This window comes from Ochotona princeps, chromosome 5 (genome assembly GCF_030435755.1).
Source record: "Ochotona princeps isolate mOchPri1 chromosome 5, mOchPri1.hap1, whole genome shotgun sequence".
Taxonomy (NCBI): Eukaryota; Metazoa; Chordata; class Mammalia; order Lagomorpha; family Ochotonidae; genus Ochotona; species Ochotona princeps.
In genome coordinates, this window is record NC_080836.1 from 66,877,809 (window position 1) to 66,897,980 (window position 20,172).

The 20,172-nt window shown below is 36.5% G+C and overlaps 1 protein-coding gene across 2 annotated transcripts in view; it reads left to right on the forward strand.

Moving 5' to 3' along the window:
• The window catches only part of PMS1 (PMS1 homolog 1, mismatch repair system component), a 90,890-nt gene extending 71,767 nt beyond the window's left edge, over window positions 1–19,123 (forward strand). For both annotated transcript variants that reach the window (XM_058664725.1, XM_058664726.1), the window contains 7 exons: window positions 990–1,112; window positions 1,974–2,117; window positions 2,278–3,167; window positions 10,384–10,869; window positions 12,654–12,784; window positions 17,867–18,027; window positions 18,769–19,123. In XM_058664725.1, the coding sequence (XP_058520708.1) occupies window positions 990–1,112; window positions 1,974–2,117; window positions 2,278–3,167; window positions 10,384–10,869; window positions 12,654–12,784; window positions 17,867–18,027; window positions 18,769–18,933 (2,100 nt within the window). In that variant the 3' untranslated portion in view covers window positions 18,934–19,123. The remainder of the gene's footprint in view (window positions 1–989; window positions 1,113–1,973; window positions 2,118–2,277; window positions 3,168–10,383; window positions 10,870–12,653; window positions 12,785–17,866; window positions 18,028–18,768) is intronic.
• The last annotated feature ends 1,049 nt before the right edge of the window (window positions 19,124–20,172 follow it).

Genomic DNA, 20,172 nt, shown 5'->3' on the forward strand with positions numbered 1-20,172 from the left:
CCAGTTTAGCTTTGACCTGTGTTTCTAACAGCGCTCCATCCTGTCTTCAGCTGTGTTAATTAGCAAAAAGAGAAGGAACATGTGCCATGTTTTCTGGCCTTAGTATCTGTTTTCTCCCTGGTTGTCTTTCCTAGTATCCTTCATTTTTCTCCCATTTTCTTCACCCAGTTATGTTATGGAAAAACATGGCATGTAATTAGCAAAATTTCTGTGGAGAAGTTTGCCAAAAAGAAAGGAAATGGGAAACACTTTGTGGCGTTGCATGTTAAGTCACTGCTGGAGACACCTGCATTGTGTATCAGAGTCCTTCCAATTCAGCTTCCTGCCACCGTGCCTTGGAGGCAGCAGATGATGTCTCAAGTACCTGGATCTTTGCCATCCACATGGGATACACAGAAGCGGAGAATTCCTGGCTCCTGGGTCAGCCTTGGTTGTTACAGGCATCGAGGGGGAGGGAACAGTAGACAGAAAAACCTCTGTATTTCTCCTCTCTGTCACTGCCTTTCAGATAAATAATTCTAAAAAAAGAAAAGAAAATAAAGTACCACTGCAATCATTATTTAGCACTGAGCAGGTTAATTCAAAAACTAAAAAAGATTTTTTTTAATCCAGAAGTGTGAAAACCCAGTTAAGATTAACAGTACTACATTTAAACAAATAAAGAACCATCTCTTTACAGGAAAAGATGGTTAAATAGAAGACACACAGACTAGAAACAAGTTATAATGTGAGCAAAGAAATTTTTAAAACAAAACAAGCTGAGAACAGATGCTATTTTTCCTGATAAATATTTGAAAAGACAGATCTTTCGTGAAGATTCTATAAGTAGTAATGTTTAAGACATGATCATCAGGAAGTAGATGGTTCTTTGGCCTTAACAGAAAAACCTTTTTTTTGTAAACTTCCTTGTACTTTTTGATATGTTCTGTAGCCAGATCTGTGGAACCACAGTGCTGACACTGCATATTCTGTCACTGTTACAATGATAGGTTTATCTAAGTGGATTTCTTCCAAAGCATGACGCAGACCACTCTTTGACAAGTCTTTCAACTCCAGAGAGGAGCTTCATCTTTATAAACAGTCGACCAATACATCAAAAAGACATATTAAAGGTAATCAGAAAAAAATTATCACTTGAATTAAAAATTAAAAACTAGCTTTGTCATTTGTTAAATTGTCTCAAGGACAAGTAATAAGAGTTTTCTCTAGAATAAGAAAAAAGGAGACAGACACAATATCTGTCATACCTTTTATATAAAGATATCTGTTATATCTTTACATATAACGTTTCATTTGTTCTTTGTAACAATTGTGTGATAATATTATCACCCTCATTTGTAATGAGAAAACAAATGTTACATGACTGGGTCAGTGTTGTGACATAGCAGGTAAACCACCACAGTGCAACTCCTGCATTGCAAGTGGGTGCCAGCTCATGTCCCAGCTGCCCTGCTTCCAGTCCAGCTCCTTGCTAATGGCCTGGGAAAAGCAATGGCAAATGCCACCCATGTAGGAGACTCTGATGAAGCGCCTGGCTTCATACCTGGCATAGTGCATCCATTGCAGCCATTTGGAGAGTGAACGAGCAAATGGAAAATCCTCTCGCCCTTTCTGTTTCTGTGTGTGCGTGTCTGACTTTCAAATAAGTAAATCTTCAAAAAAAAATTGAAATACACGGAATTTGAAAGTAGAGTTTTGATTTGAACATAGATATTTAAATTTCCATGACTAATTTTTAATCATGAAGCAGCTTGCAGTGAATGCTTGTAATTTCTTAAGAGTGCTCGTGACATTTATGTAAATGTAGGGCGGGCACTAAAATGAATATGACTACTACTGAGCTATTGCTTTTCCTAAGCAATGTCCATATCTATTCAGTTTTCCACTTGAATTTTTTCTTTTTTGTAGTATTTTAGGTTATAAATACTATGTTTACATAGTGTTTTTCTTGTATTTATGACATCTATTTCTAGTTAATCCGACATTATTACAATCTGAAGTGTCTAAAGGAATGTACTCGTTTGTATCCCATTTTCTTTCTGAAAATTGATGTTCCTACTGCTGAAGTGGATGTGAATTTAACACCAGATAAAAGTGAAGTATTATTACAGAATAAGGTAACCTTTTTCAGATAATTTTTTGTGTTAGTTTGTAACTTTGGCAGTCTTAATTGTTTTCACATAAAAAAAGATTTACTTCCGTATGTTTTTCTTTTTTCTTGTTACATCTTGTTTATTTTTATAACTTCCTCTAACTTGTGTTAATTTGTGTTTTTAGGAATCTGTTTTAATTGCTCTTGAAAATCTGATGACGACTTGTTATGGACCACTACCTAGTACAAATGTTTGTGAAAGTAATAAAACAGATGTTTCCTTAGCTGACATCGTTGTTAGTAAAACAGTAGAAACAGATGTGCTTTTTAATAAGATAGAATCATCTGGAAATAATCGTCCAAATGTTGATACTGCAACTGTCCCTTTCCAGACTGATGTGCCTAATGATGAATCTGGTGAAGACACTAACCATGGTGTAAATCAGCAGACAAGTGTGGGTGACCATTGTGATAGTCATTTGACTAGAGAAATTGCTAGCATTGAAAAGAACACTAGAAATGCATCTCAGGAAATTCCAGTGAATAATTCATCACGGGAAAATGCCCAAAGTGAATACAGTGAAACTTGTTTTGTGGGTTCCATAAAGCATCCAAAACCAGACAATGGCAGTAAAATCCCTACAAATCAAAGTGGAAGACATGAGGAAGAAGCAGTTCTTGAGAAGTCTTTGGAAATTTGTGCAGATGAATGGAGCAAGGGAAATGCATTTAAAGATTGTAGGGGAGAGAATATCGAACCTGTGAAAATTTTAGTGCCTCAAGAAAGTTCATCATGTAAAGGAAGTGAAAAGAATAATCCAAGCCCTGAGCAAAAACAACTCGGTGAAGGTCCTGATAACAAAAAATCAAATGTCATAGGTAGCAAATCTGGACAGCTCACAGCTTATGATCTAATCAGTAATCGGGCAATCAAGAAACCCCTGTCAGCAAGTGCCCTCTTTGTTCAGGATCACCGTGCCCAGTTTCTTGCAGAAAATCCTAAGACAAGTTTGGAGGAGGCAATGGTGCATATTGAAGAACTGTGGAAGACACTGAGTGAAGAGGAAAGACTGAAGTAAGTTTCCAGAGTTTGCGTGTGATGATCTCAAGTGGGTAACTTTCCATTCTATATGACTCACTGCTTTGAAAAAAAAATTTTTAAGCTACTTATTTATGGAAAAATAGAATGGAAAAGACCTTTTTCTCTTTTTTTGGATTGGCTAGAGTACCTTTTTAGTATCATTTTTATTTGTTAATTGAGAGGTATTTTTGTTTAGGGATTTGTGGATTTTTTAGTTTTTCTGGAGAAGAGTTTTTTGTTTGGTATAAGCCTTAAGTGCTTTCTGATTAATTTTCTTATTGAAGATTTTCCATTCTCTGTTGCAATCTTAAACCACCATTTTGTACTATGTTTTTGTTTTATGTTGAAGAACTTTTCCATACTAATACTTTAAAAAACCTTTTGCATGACAGCAGTTGTAACACTGATGTTTTTAATATCTTGACTCTTCCCTTCTTTAGATTGGTCTTCAAAATACCTAACTCAAGAGCTGGGTTTGCCCAGCAGTGAAAATGCCCGTTTACTGTACTGCAGTTCTTAGTTTCATTCCAGGCCCTGGGTCCAAACTGCAGTTTCCTGCTAACGCAGACCCTGGGAGATGGCAGTCATGCCACAAGCAGTTGGGTTCCTGCCACTGATGTGGGAGGCCTGGATTGTGTTCCTGGCTCCCAGCTTTGGCCATGACTTGGCCTTGGACCAGCTCCAGCTGTTGCAGATGTTTGGGAAGTGACCCAGTGGATGGGAAATGTTTCTCTGTCTCTTTCCTGTGCCTCTGAAATACTTTTTAAATTAAAAAAATAATAATTCAGCAGCTTTTAAAAGTGGTACAATCCAAAAGTTATATTATTTTTGTAGGTTACATTTTGTGGTGTTAGTACTGTCCCTGTTCAATATAATTCAAGACTTCTAAAATTTATTGTTTGGGGGCAACTTATGAACTATAGTAAGATTTGTTATATGTAAATAGGTGGTTTGATTTACCTTTGGTTAAAATATTACTTGCTGTTTTTAAATCAAGTGACCTGAATAAATGTTCTAAAATATTATGGCTGTTTCAAATTGACATATCAGATGTATAATATAAATAGAATTCTTGAATGGTCTAACCCATCAGAAAATTAAGAAATAAAGTGTCAAATATATGAACAAAAATGTTAATGTAACTCATCATCCAGCATTTATATTTGATAAGCTGCATCATGAAGTTCCCTCAAAAGTATGCAGAAAAAAATTAAGATAGATTTATTTTCTGTGAAATTTTTTATTTCACCTTGCATGTAGAAATTTTTGCACGTATTCTTTTAATTACATTTCTTGTTATCTTTTTGAAGTTTTCCTCATACTTGGCCAATTCTTTCTTAATTTATTAGCTTATTCAGTCTTATAAGACATATTCAGTTTAAAATACTACCACCATTAACACCCAAACAAAAATATACCATTAACACTTTTAACATAAAGACTCCATAAATTTCCTTCTCTCCAGCTTTTTTTCTTTAAATGGGAATGACTGTTTTCTTATTTTAAGTGCTTACAACAGTAGACAAACAGTGTAATGAAGGCATCACCCTATTTCACCAGCCACCGTCTTATGCCTAACCAGGCCTGCTTCATCCATACTTCTACTCACTTGCCCTTTCTTGATTATTCAGAAGACAGTTGTAGGCACAATATCATCCATTTCATAAATACTTCAGTGTGTGTCTCCAAAACACAGAGAATCATGTCTTAAATACAGCTCTAAAACAATTCTCAGAACTTTTTGTGAATGCTGAAATCCCTTTGAACTAAGTAGTCAGTGGTTAAATTTCAAATTTTTTTCTAAATATCAGACTTTTTAGGATTATTTTGAGTCATGATGCCAATGAAGTTTCATATAATTGCAATTACCTTTTGTTTTATCTAAATGATGCAACTATGTAGTCTCACCAATGCTTAAAGTGAAGTATGCTTAAGATGTAAGAGATAAGAGGTAAGAAATAGGCCATGCAATGTAGTACGCTTGTGAAAGAAGAATGTGAGCTTGAGGAGAATTAAACATAAAAAAAGGTTGAGTTAGGCATAGAAGCAGGATTTTTCAGCTGTGAAGCCAAAGGGACGGACTATAGATAAAGTAGAGGACACTTTAGTTTCTGTTGTCCTCACTTGCCAGGCTTTCTATTGTTCCTTTATTTTTATGTTTGTTTGTTTGTTTGCTTTGTTTGTTATTATTGTTGTTTTAATGTTACCTTGTGTTCTTCTCCTTAGCCCTATGGGATCAGAATCCAGACTAGGACTTGGGGCCTGGGGCCACGTGCTCAAGCACTGGGGTCCCACATCAGGATAACTTAAAGTTTCAGTTTGGGTAACTACAGATACACCTCAACTTAAAATAACTAAGTAAAATTACAATTGGAGTGTTATTGAAACTGATAAATAAGCTTTATAAGTTAAATACACTCTTTAGTCTCAAAACAGCATTTGGATCTACTGCTGATCAAATCAGAATTAATACTTTCCATTCAATTTCAGAATCTCTTAATGACATTAAGTACAAAGGTAGCAGCTGTTCTTACTTGACATTTGATTAATATTTCTTTGGACTTAACTTTTTATGTTTCCCAAAAAGCTAATTAAATTGACTTCTTGAGCAAATCAAAAGATTAGTACCATATGTAAAAATTTGCACATTTTAATTAATTACAAATGGTGACCTTTGTTCTGAACTCATTTTCCACTACACAGGAAAAATCTTGATTTTTAAATGTCGAAATGCTAAAAATACTGAATTCTAATATCTATTGAAATAAACTATTCAAAATCATGTGTTTCACATAGTTCATTCAGAACCTCGGTTTCTAAATAGAATTGGGAATAAATAACCTTAAAATCAGTTTACCATGAAACAAGTTTTTTGGTTAATATTCTCTCAAACATTCTTCTTTAAACAAGTATGTTATATTACGTGGTATATCTCACTTCGAGCATTTCCTACAGTTCACACAATAACATTTCATCTCCTATATCATGTATTCAACCTTAACTCCTTTAAAATGTTATAGGCATACTACTTCTAACACAATTTACCCAGTTTCCCTAAGTGCGGGAGACTAGAAATGATGTTAATTCTCTGCTCTCAAATTTTAATTTTCCATTTTGGAAATTTATCAAGGATACTAAGTTATAATTCTTTAGTCATTTGTCCTACTCATTTTAAGATTTGTGATTCTCAATCAAAAATAATGGCAGCTAATAGTAATCAGGATTCACCACATACCAAGCACTGTTCTAAACACTTAACACAATGTAACTCGTTTTATTCCTAACAACAAAGTTATGAAATAATATCAGATTAACTGTGTGTTACAGGTGAACATAGTGAGACAGAGAAAGATTCAGTAATTGGCCGTGAGTTTACAAGGATTCAAAGGGGCAGAATCAGACTAGACAGACTCCCTGAGACCTGTGCTCTTACCTGCCACAGTCAACTGGACAGAGAGCAGGAGCTTCCAAGTCTGAGTCTACACTGAGATGACCTGAAAGGCCTTTAAATGCAGAGCAAGGAGCAGGCATCCATCCTGTACAAAACGAAAACTAAACTTCTTCCCATTTTACCCAGTATAACTTTGTGAAATTGACTATCTTGTAACTTTGAAATAGAATTCAGTTGGTTGTTTGGACTTGTGTTCATTTTCTCGGTGGTGGTTTTAAAATGATCATAGCGACTGGAAAGCACTTAGCTGTGATGAAGCTTTTGTAAATTTACTCATACTTTTTATTTGGTGTAGTGACTGATGTTTCTACTGTCTAGCTGCTAAATGAAGTACTTTTGCTTCATGTCAGTCGAAGCTGTTATTAGGTACCCACACATTTGTAATTGTCACCACTTCATAATAATCCCTTTTATCAGCATGAAGTGTTTCTCTTCTTGTACTGAAATCCACTTTATCTTATTAGTAGCCTCTTTGACTTCCTTATACTTACATTTTGCGGTATGTGACTTTTTTTGGCTTTTCTTCCCTGCCTTTTTTTTTTCTCTTTTCACTTTCTCTTTTCGTCTTGAAAACAGAAAACTAGAGTTGTCCCATCTGTTGGTCCAATCCCTGAATGCCCACAAAAGTCAGGAACCAGGAACTTATTAATCAGGGTCTTCTAACTGGGTGTCAGGAAACCAGCAACTTGAGACATCATGTATTACCTGCCTATGTGCACATTAGCAGGAAGCTGGAATGGGTAGCAGGACTGAGCCTCAAACCCAGGCAATGTGAGGGAATGCAGGCATCCCCGAGTGGCAGCTTAATTGCTGAGTCATATGCATATCTGTGCTGCAACTTTTTCATCCTTTTAATTTTATGCTATCTATGTCTTTAAAGTCAAATTCTCATATATACAAAGTTGGCTGTTACATTTTAAATTCAGTTTGATAGTTCTTGCCTTTTGTTTGGAACATATAGTCCGTGTAACATTATAATGGATACAGTTGGGTTTAGATTGGCCAGTCTCCTATTTGCCCCATATCTTCTCTTTCTCTGTTTTTTTTTTTTTAAGGAGGTAGGGGTGTTAAAGGAATATATTTTAGTATCTACTTTAATCTTTTTTATTTGAAAATCAGAGTTACACAGATAGAAGGAGAGATCTTCCACCTCCTCATTCACTCCCAGGATGGCCACAATGCCTGAAATTGGGCCAGGCAGAAGCCAGGAGGCACGAGCTTCTTCTAGGTCTCCCACATGAGCAGATGAAACTGAACTATTTGGGTCATCTTCCACTGCTTTTTCCAAAGTCATTAGTAGGAAGCTGGATCAGAAGTGGAGCAGCCGGGCTTGGCAGCGTGGCCTAGTGGCTAAGGTCCTCGCCTTGATCCCATATGGCTGCTGGTTCTAATCCCGGCAGCTCCACTTCCTCTCTTTCTCTCCTCCTCTCAGTATATCTGACTTTGTAATAAAAATAAAATAAATCTTTAAAAAAAAAAAAAAAAAAAAGAAGTGGAGCAGCCAAAACAGTAATTGGCACGCCCATATTGGATGCTGGCATTGTAGCATGGATGCAGCTTTACTCATTTCCCTACAATACCGGCCTCTGTAGTATCTACTTTTTTTTTTTAAAGATTTATTTTTATTACAAAGTCAGATATACAGAGAGGAGGAGAGACAGAGAGGAAGATCTTCCGTTCGATGTTTCACTCCCCAAGTGAGCCGCAACGGGCCGGTATGCGCCAATCTGAAGCCAGGAACCTGGAACCTCTTCCAGGTCTGCCACGCTGGTGCAGTGTCCCAATGCATTGGGCCGTCCTCGACTGCTTTCCCAGGCCACAGCAGAGAGCTGGATGGGAAGTGGAGCTGCCGGGATTAGAACCAGCGCCCATATGGGATCCCGGTGCGTTCAAGGCGAGGACTTTAACTGCTAGGCCACGCCGCGGGGCCCTGTAGTATCTACTTTTAATTCCTCTCTTGACTTTGAATTATTAATTCTTTAGTGAGAACAGTACGCATCCTTATTTTAATCATGTTTTGCAGAGTCAATAATATATATCTTAATAATATTTAAAAACCTCTTAATTGTGATTCCATGTATTTCCTGGTATTGCTCTTGATACTCTAAACATGCTGGCAACAAATTCTCATCTGTTATCTGAAAATGTGTATTTCATCTTATTTTTGAAAGGTATCTTTGCTGGATAGAGTAGATTGCTAGGAGTTTTTGCCACTTGAAAGCTTTCATTGTCATCTGGTTCTGCACTGCTCTTAATACTATCCATTCTATTGTTTCCTTTTTGTATTATCATTTTCTCTGCTTTACAAAATTTATGTAACTTTGGTTTTGACCAGTTTGAATCTAATAAACCTACCTGTGGATTTCTTTGCACGTATCATACTTGAATTTGATTCTCTGACCTTCTATGTGTAAGCTGTTATGTTCCTTCACCAAGATTCTGTTTTTTCACCTGGATCTTCAGTTAATATGTTTGATTGTTTTTTTGTGCCAAAGGTCACTGAGGTGCTTTTTAAATTTTCAGGTTTTTTCTCTTGCTCAGATTGCATCATTTGTATTCATCTGTTTTTCAGGTTTGCTGACCTTTTATTTTGCTGTCTCTGTTCTACTTTTAAACCTATGCAATTCATGTTTCATTACATATACTTTACTTTTTTTAGTTCCAGATTTTCCATGTCTGCTTTTTTACTTCTAGGTTTTCCATGTCTGTTTTGTTCATACATGCATATATATGTATTCTTTTTCTTCTTCTGATGAGATCCACTGTCCTGTTTGCCCTATCATGTTGTAAATCCTTAAACATTTGTAAATACCTATTTTAATGTTAATATGGAGGTGTTTTTTTTCCTAACAACATCTGGATCATTTTAAAGTTAACTTCTACTGACCACTTTTCTCATGATCATGACTCACATTTTTCTGTTTTATTGCTTGAGTGGTAACTTTTTGTCCTGTATGGGCATTGTTAATAATGTGTTTAAAATTCTGGATTCTGCTATCTTCTTCTGAAAATTGTTGACGCTTGTTCTGCCAACCATTGAGAATTCCAAAGATCACCTTTAGCATGCTTTAGGGTGTTTTTTGTTCCTTTTTGCTCTTTGACCTTTGCTCTTTGAGGCAACTTCCTTAGTTCTAGGACAAAGTGTTTTTACTGTAAAATACGGCTTTCCTCAATTTTAATTGAAAGCCCAAGGTGTTTACCAACCATGAAACTATGTGGAATTCAGACTTTAAATTTTATTTTCCCCTTGTACTGGATAACATCTGAAATCTCTGTTCAAGTCATTTAGCTTTTTTGTGGTTGTTTTCCTCTTGGATCCCACACATTAGATTTTCTGGGATTTTTCTCTCTCAAGTTCTATTTGTTCTGGAAACAAGTAGCTCTGTGTTTTGGTGACTTAGGCTGAAAACAGTGCAGCTTCCTCACTTGAGTTCTGGTTACCCAATTCCGCTTAATGTTGGGGACTCCCTCTGAATGAAAGCTGTATAAGTGTGCATCTCTTTTTTCCCCCCAAAGATCAAAGCCATTTTAATCTCTACTAGCTTTTGGGTGTTCTTCAGTGCCTATTTTATTTTGTTGATATTGGGTTTTGTTCAGAATTTGTTAAATGTAAGGGGATTAGTCCAGTACGCAGTTTGTTGTCATCACAGTGCCTGGAATGCCAGCTTTTCATATTTTTTTTTGGTAATACATCTGCTTCTGATCATTAATGTATTTCTGATTATGACCTCATTAGTTCTGTTTTATATCTGTCTCTAGATATGAAGATAAAGCTACAAAAGACTTGGAACGATACAATAATCAAATGAAAAGAGCCCTTGAACAGGAATCACAAATACCATTAAAAGATGGCAGAAAAAAAATGAAACCTACCAGTGCATGGCATTTGGCACAGAAGCACAAGTTGAAAGCATCATTATCTAATCAACCAAAACTTGATGAACTCTTTCAGCATCAGGTTGAAAAAAAAAGGAGTGAGAGTATTAAAACAGTACCTATCCCTTTCTCTATGAAAAACTTAAAAATAAATTTTGAGAAACAAAATAAATTGGACTTTGAAGACAAAGATGAACTTTGCTTGCTCCACAATCTCAACTTTCCTGATGCCTGGCTAATGACATCTAAAACAGAGGTGATGTTACTGAATCCATATAGAGTAGAGGAAGCCCTGCTGTTTAAAAGACTTCTTGAAAATCATAAACTTCCTGCAGAGCCACTGGAAAAGCCTATTATTTTAACAGAGAGGTATGTAGGAGTAATATAACATTTTAATTCTAAAAACATTCATTCATAACTGATTAGAAATTGAAGATAAAGAGTGAAAGTTTTGAAAGAAATATTTGTAAAATGTTATTTCTGATATTTAAAGGAATTTCTTGTTCATAAATAACTTCACAATATTCTATGTGTTTCACTTCTGCATTTAATAAAATTTTCTGTATGTTAGTGATTTCAGTAGGATAATTCTGAGGTTACACTGCCATGATCATCTTTTATTCTATAACTCTCAACATTTTTCAAGCATATATCAAAATAGAATGTCTTTATGAACAGTTAAATTTTTCCACATTTCTTTAGCTGTCCTGTATCTACGTGTATTTTTTTTTCTTTTCCTCGTTAAATTAGAACAGTTCCATCTCAGTCTTTCGCGCTTCTGTTTTCTTACCTAACCACAGTATCTTTTCCATATCTGATGCAATAATTTCTTGGAATTATTCCTCATTGTCCCAAAAATGTCTTTGTATTTAGCTTTAAAAGTTAAAGTATATCTGCAAGATCCACACATTTGTATGTGCCTCTTAAATTTTTTATTATCGCCTGTTTAGACATGTATAAAGTACGAAGTGCTCCCAGTAACAATGATGATGGTTAATGCTTATTGACTGTTCACTATGTAATATGGTATATCCTTTTGTGATTTGCACTTACAGTAAAGTTAAAAGGTAGATACTGTCATTTATATTTCATAAATGAGGAAACAAACACAGGATGGTTATTTAATTTCATAAAATCAAAAAGGTATTAAGCAAATGTAGTCAAGATTTTGGTCTGGATTGTATGACTGTGGCACCTGCACTGTCCGTTGTGCTGTATGGTCATTTCAACCACCACTACCAGCTCAGAATGAGTGTTAGAATGTTGGCTAAATGAGACGGAGGACACTGAATATGGCCAAAGCTCTATTCTTTGTGTTCTCATAGCCATGGAATCATCATCCACTTAAAGCTATCAGTGAAGACATCGTTTATTCATTTGCTTTTTCAATAATTATGGGATTTTAATGAAGTAGTATATCTTCCTATAATGAAATATGGAATAGTATTTTTTGGTACATGTGAACTGGCTACCGTTTCATAGGCATTCAGATATTGATTGAATGGCAAGAATGGTAATTATTTACATGTCACCTCCAAGAGACATTTTATGATGGCTGTTGTATGAAACACCCTGGCCAAACCTAAACCAACACGAAAGGTTGGTTTCTGCCCTCGATAATTTTTGTTTAGGGACTGCACCATTCAGAATCATTCCCCTATACCAGTTTTGTCAAATATGTCATGCAAAAGACTGAAAGAAACTATCGTAAACTGAACTAATAAATGTATAAGTCCCTGGGAGAAAAATACATATGTCTGTCTTTTTGTTACTGAAGAAAACATCACGATCATTGGAAAATTTGGAAGGATACATCACTTGAATAACTTAACACTGTATTATCATTGTCATTAATATGTTGTAAAGGTATGAAATGGCATTATTTAAAGATTTCATCTGTATAGTATTTTTAAGAGAATTTTTAATTTCACATTGAGTGATATTCTAGAAGATATAATTTGTTCTTCCTCCTTTCTGTACACTCTATACAATAGGACTTTTATGAAATGTTAATGGGAATATTTTCTCACAAGGATACTTAGATACTTCATATTTTAGTTAAAGATAACTATTTCCAAAGGTTCATTGGATTAACTTGTGACTCTTCTTCCATTCTGTGTGTTTAACTTAAAGGGCCATAATTTCTTTTTCAGTCTTTTTAGTGGATCTCATTATTTAGAGGTTTTATGTAAAATGACAGCAGATGACCAGAGATATGACGGATCAACTTATCTGTCCGATCCTCGTCTTATAGCAAATGGTTTCAAGATAAAGCTGATACCAGGTATGAGAATGTAGTTTACTGTTTCCTGACTTGTGGTTTTGTAGTTTATAGAAATCATGATGTATTTTTGTCTCACTAATAAAGCTACTTTTGGCTATGTAATCACACATTTTAAAGACCATCTCTGCCCGAAACAAGTAAGTTTGGCATCTTTTCATATATATATATATGTATATATATACATATATATATATATGTATGTATATATGTGTGTGTATATATATATATATACACACACACACATATAAATTTTAATGATGTTTACGTAGTTGAGAAGGACATATACCCGTAAGGACCACTGATTAGGGTGGGAAGGGTCAAGGAATGGGGGAATGTAAATGAGACAATTGCTTTTGATTTTTTTTTCTTCTTGTATTGGGGGTAGCATGGAGAGAAAGCTAGAGGGCTGCTCCCAGCAGCCTAACTACATCTGTACCTGGGGATGGGGAGTGCTACTTGATGTCATCGTAGGTTACCGGATGTGGAGCATGTTTTAAGGGTATTGCTTAAGTGGTTTTGATAGTTCTGAGATGCTGTTGATTTTTTTTGCTCTAAGGTTGAGGAAATGCTTCCAAGGTCCATTAGTTGACGTTGTCCACCTTAGAGTTCACTTGCCTAGATATTTGCTGTCAAAGCTTGGCTGGGAGAGTTGTCCATTTTGTTCTGCCATCCATGGTACTGGATGTTCTCTACAAGCCTCAATGACTGCTGTGTCTCCCATGTACATCTGGATATGCTATCCACTGCACAGAGTTCAGCAACCAAGGAGACTCAGTTCTGAGAGACTATATCCTATGATTTTCCCTGTGGTTGGAGTTTTTGAATTCAGAGGCCCAATTGGGGAAGTCCCCAAAGAAACCTCTCCAGAGGTGACCCCAACCTGATTCCTGCATGTGCGGAGTCCGGCTCAGTCTGTCAACCACATTAGCTTATGCATACACTGGTGGTTGCAGTCACCCTGTCAGTTCTGTCCCCAGTGCTTCTCATATGCAATCCAGTGGATGTTGCAGCACATCCTAACCCTGTCTACCACATACTCAGCCCTCCCATACCAGCAGGAACTGCAGCCTAGTCAAACACTCCCATAATACCTAGTTAAATACTCCCACCAGGCCGCCCGCAGCCACGGTTCTTGCACATGCTGGTATGTACAGCAGACTGGTCCAGTCAGTCTTGCATCCCATTTGACTCAAACACATAGTTGGGTGCTACAGCCTAGCTCAGTCCAACCAACCCCACTATCCATCCCACACTTATGCTGGAAGGTTCTCCACCTGTCCAGCCATCCTCAGCCCTGGTTATCATGTTAACCAGTAGAAGCTGCAGCCCATCAGAGAGGTGCCCACAGTTTCCCTGTCAGTCCAACACCTTGCATTTCATTTTCAAAACTAGTCAAATAGGTGGCTTTATTGAAATTTTTGCCACCTTTTAGCACAAAATTCAGACTTCCTGCCTGCTTTGATTACACTTATCAAAATACTCTTTTAGATGATGATACAGAAATAGTGTGATACTGAAAAGGCCTAACAAAAATAATTTCTTGCTTCTTCAAAAGCCTTAACAAGTTTCACCAAATAGACATGTGACTTTAGCATTCTTATTATTGGGAAAGTGAGTGATTTGATTTAACAGATTTACTAAAAGACTGATGGTCCTCATTTCTTAGTATGGACTTCATTGTATAGTTAGGGGAAAAATCCATTTCTTTTTTTAGGTACTACACTGCTTTCTACCCTTGCTTCCTCAGTTGGTGTTTTCCAGTTGCTTTCTCTTAACCTGGTATTAAGGGGACACAGTGACACCATGAGATATAACTCCCAAACCCATCCTCCCCCTGCACTTGTGATATGTAAAGTGTAAAAGAACAAAGTCCAGCTGAAAAAAGCATTGATAATCTTTAAAGGAATATTTACTGAGACAAGAAAGTCTTAAAAAAATATATAAAAGCTTGGAACTGGCTAAACATACAGCAGGTGCTTCATACCTCAGTTCTAGGGATTTAGACTTGGAGTGCAGTGAATGAACTGAATCCCAACTCTGGCTTTTGAAAACAATTTGGGAGAAAGAAAGTTGCCTCACTATTTCCTCAGCCATAACAATTGTTACACAATTATGTACAGGGTTCTAACTATTAAAGGCATTAATACTCTTAATTAAAATACTTCATTCATTTCGGCACTATTATAAACGCCCTATTTTAAAAAATAGTATTTATTTATTTGAAAGGTAGAGTTACAGAGGAATGGGTGAGTCAAAGAGAAAGATCCTGCATCTGCTGGTTTAATCCCCAGATGGCCACAATGGCTGGGGCTAGTCCAGGCAAATAGGAATTTTCATCCTGGTCTCCCGTGTGGGTATCGGGATTCAAGCCTTGACCATCCTGTGCTTTCTTAGGTGCATTCGCAGGGTGCTGGATTGGAAGTGGAGCAGCTAGGCACCTGTATGGGTTGCTGGCATTTCAGGTAGCTGCTTAACCTACTGTGCCACAATAGTGGCCACAAATATCCATATTTTAGGGGCAAGGAGTTTTCCTGGGGGTGGAGTGGAACAGCAATTAGTAATAGAACCAGGTTTGGACCCATACAATCTGCCTTACAGAGCATACCTGTTAATTTGTTAAATTGCCTTCCTGTTAAAGCTGAGATATTCACTTGATGAGTTTCTATGAGCACTAAACAAGGTAACGTCAGTAATCATAGTGTTTGGCAGTAGGGGATGTTCAAATACTCTATTTTCTTACCATCCCCAGCTCTGAATTAATTGACTTATAGACATTTCTTTTAATCCTCCTATAAGTCTTTCTTCTCAAGGCTCATAGCATTTTGTTGTTGTTGTTGTTGTATTTGACATGTAAAGCAAGGAATATGTATGTTTATGCAGAAAGGTGTCTTTTCCGATTAGCTATTTTATATTGGTGGCAGGTGCCATTTCTTTTTCCATGAAAATCAGCAATTTTTAAATAGGATAATTGTTTCATGTGTCCTGAGAAGACATTTATGTTTGAGGTACCTGGTATGTTTCTGGCAGATGCTTTCAGCTCGAAGCTTGTAAATAATGAATGGCCTCTACATGGCTGAATGCTAGGTACTTCACATGACACCAATGATGACTAAGACAGTCATCTGCAAGCTGACTTGATTTGGTTGGAATTAACTTTACTTAGATTACCTTGGACATTGTTTACTTCATCAGTAACAGATCAAGCTAATTTTATTCACGTTTTCTTCCTTTACATTTTGTCTTTCCCCTTTCCCACTCTTTTTGAAAGAGAGGGAGAAAGCAAGAGCGCTCTTTTCCCATCCATTTCCTCATTCCTCAAACACCCACCATAGCTCCAGCTGAGCCAGGCTGAACCCAGGAACCAGGATCATTTTCCAGTCACAACATGGGTAACAGGCACCTCATGTTTACTGCCTCCCAAGTGCGTTAATAGAAAGCTCTATGGGAAGCAGAAGTGAGCCTCTGAGCCTCCATCCCAGAAACTCCTAATTAGGATGCAGGCAACCCAAGCAGCAGCTTAATCCTTTGTGCCACAGTGCCTTCCACAGACCCTATTCCTTTCTCTAACGTCCCAGTTCTCACTCTTGGTGAGAATTTTGTTGCATTATACTGACTTTTACTAAGTAGTTGGCCAGTTGTTACAAAACATCTTTGGATAAGGAAAAAAGCATTTGAAAGTTTATTGCTGCCACTGAGAAGGAAAGAAAAATTCCAAAGGTGAAACTAAGAACTGTGGAGAATTCTGTGTTTTAGGAAGTGAAACTTGTCAAACTACTTACTCATTTGACATTTTCCCTGAAAATTGGGGAGCATTTCACAACATTATATATGGAAACTCCTTGAATGCTTACGTAATTCCAAATGGTTCTGTGCTTTCTGTACCTAAATTTTTCAAATTCAAAGATTTGCTTAATTTTGTCATTTTTTGGCATATTTTCTACTCATTTACACAAGTGATTTTGTGAAATGTATATAATTTTCTAGGGCAACTGTGGTTAATATTGGACTTCTCATCTAATCACGAAAAGTTGTAAGTAACAGTAATGAGCAGTCTTAGACTGATTTTTTGGTAAGAGGAGTGAATTAGAATATTCTACTTCTTTGACTATCTATTTTCAGTATCAGTTAAATTTTGCTTTTGAAACTCAAAATGTTGTCGTCCTTTATTCAACTCTGCATCTTATCCCTTAGTGTTTGATGATATATTATTATTCTCCAGTTGCTTCCTGAGGAAAATAGGAAAACTGCTGCTGTTGGTTCTGAAACCATTGCATCTGCCATTAAGGTTAAGGAACTAGTCTGCAGCTGGGAACAAATCAGGGATTGGATCTTTAAAATTGGACCTTTTTTGGTTCATTGGCCTGATTTAAGCATGGTGTATACTTCCATAGTAAGAACATTGTCCCACATGTACCAAGTTGACAAATCTCTGCTATTTTCCAATATCATGTTAAATTTGAGTATATGTTCTTATGGGTTGTACGCCTAAGTTGTACATTCCATCACAAAGGTAATTTTAATTATTATACTATTTAAAGCAGTTGGAGTGATAATTTGTAAGTTTGAAACATTGTCCTAATGAAATATTTTCAGCAAAAATTAATGTTTCATTTTTTTATGTCAATGAGTTACCATGTGACTTTTTGTAATTTATTAAAATAATCACAGACATAATTTAAGGCTTTACATTAGCTACTCAAATACTGGACTGCAACCTGAAGAGCAGCAGTTGTTTAAACACTTATACCAGTTTTGTTTTAATAAATGTCATGGGACTCCATTTTCTCTCCAAAGAAATGTTCTAAACAAATGTAAGGAGCAGATCAACAGTAACAGATTAAATTTAATTATATAAAGCACATGTGGTGTCAATGAGCAGTTATGACTTAATGTGAAATCCTACGGGAAATTGGAAAAGTACTATTTGTTTGCCAACTAAGGAACAAAACTTTGTCCTGGCTGTATTAAATTCTACTGAAGGGTCACTAAATGTTTTAGCAGTGATGTTGTTTTTAATGGATATAGTCTGGAATATAATTTAAAATAATCTAACTATATCTATATGCGTGTTTTTTTTTCCAGGAGATTCCATTGCTAAAAACCACTTGGAAATAGAAGGAATGGCTAATTGTCTCCCTTTCTATGGAGTAATGGATTTGAAAGAAATTCTTAATGCCATATTATACAAAAATGCAAAGGAAATATTTGAATGTAGACCTCGCAAAGTAATAAGTTATTTAGAGGTACACATTACTAGATTATTTCTTAGTAAAATAATAAACAGTGTTAAAATAGTAAATTTTTTCTGTATTATCTGTTATTGGAATAACAGAAACACTGTTAAAAAAACTCCAGTGAAGGTTTCACATCATAGACTGGTTGTGGTAAACCCTCATGAATCCTTAGCATAACATCTGAGAGCATGACAGAGTTCTAAAAACATGGTAGTAGGTGATGGCTTAAGTGCCTGGACTCCTGATACTCACATGGAGCGTGGAACTTGCTGGAGTTCCTGGTTCCTGGGTTCAGCCTGGCTCAGTAATGGCTCTCGTGGCCGTTTGAGGAGTGAGGGAGGGGATGGAAAAGCTCTCTCACGCTCTGTTGCTCACGCTTGCTTCTTGCCTCTCTCTGCCTTTCAAACAGTCACACATCATTTTATGATATGCTGCCCAGTTTAATTTTATGTATCATTTACTAAAGTTTTATCTCTTTGTCACAGAAAGAGGGATTTTGTTCTTTTGTTCACTACCATATCCTACAGAATAGTTGCTGCTCATGAATATTTCAGTGTGAATAAACAATATAGTCAATTTTCCTTCTTCTTTCTGACTCGAATAACATGGTTTTGCTTCCCAGTGTGTGTATATGTGTGTATATATATACACACATATACACACATACATATATATCACAGTAAAATACAGATATTAGATATATAAGACAAATATATATCACAGTAAAAGTGTATATGACTCTCTTCACAGGGAGAAGCAGTGCGCCTATCCAGACAGTTACCCATGTACTTACCGAAAGAGGACATCCAAGATATTATCTACAAAATGAAGCATCAGTTTGGCAGTGAAATTAAAGGATGTGTTCATGGCCGCCCATTTATTCATCATTTAACCCATCTCCCAGAAACAACATGACTCCTTACAACAAGATCCCTTACTAGATAAATTGGCTAGGTCAGGAAATGAGTCTGTTTTTAAACTGTGTTTGTATCAATCATGTATCTAATTATTATTTTGTAAATGAAAACCTATTGGCTTTGTTTATTGAAAAAAGTTTCAGAAATTGTAGACAACTTAAATAAACTAATATAGACCATTCATTCTACACTGCAGATCACCTCTCATAATAGTTATTGCCTCCACATTGAAAACAAGTCTTGATTCATTAATTTTATTTTATAGTCAGCGCAGGGCAGGGGGAAGGCATACATCACACCGACTTAGCTGGCATGTCCAAAAGAAGCGACCAGTCTTTTTTAAACAGGGAACCCAGCGCAATGGCATAGCAGCTGAAGTCCTAGATCCCATATGGGTGCCAGTTATAATTCCAGTGAATCCAGTTCCCATCCAGCTCCCTACTTGTGGCCCGGGAAAGCAGTCGAGGATAGCCCAAAGCCTTGGGACCTTGCACCCGTGTGGGATACCTGGAAGAAGCTCCAGGCTCCTGGCTTCGGGTTGACTCAGATCTGGCTGTTGCGGCCACTTGGGGAGTGAAGCATCAGACGGAAGATCTTCCTCTCTGTCTCTGTGTACCTGCCATTCCAATAAAAATAAATAAATCTTTAAAAAAAAAATAAAATTGAATGGGAGGATAGGTGGGGCGTTGAGAAAACAAAGCTCATTATATATGTTGACTTAAAAATTACTGGACTTTGGGGTCAAAATTTGTCAGAATGTAGACAGATTTAATTTTTTTTTTTTTTGTCAAGAGATAATTGTGTCCCCTTCAGGTCCCACAGGACCACCAGAATGCTTAATTTTCGAAAAGCTGCAAAATGATTCTTAATAATTGTTATGTAAAGTGAAACTTGTTTAAATGGCTACGATGTCTACACTCACACCATATTGTGGAAATTTTGAGGATTATTTTTAAATTCCTAAGACTCTGTGTGAAATGGTACTGATTTTGATGCCTGGAATTCTGCAGGTGGCCCATGCCTCCTGGTCTTATCCCCCTCATTAAACCCTTTGTATTCCGTGGGACAGCTACCTGGAAATCTATTTAATTGATTAGCTATAATGAGGGAAGAGAAACCAGGTGTAAAGAATGGTTAAATTTGCATCATCTGTAGCATAGCCCAGGAAGAATCGTGTAGTAACATTACAGCCTGCATTGGTCCTCCTATGGCCTCAGAGATGATGGAGTTCATGTTT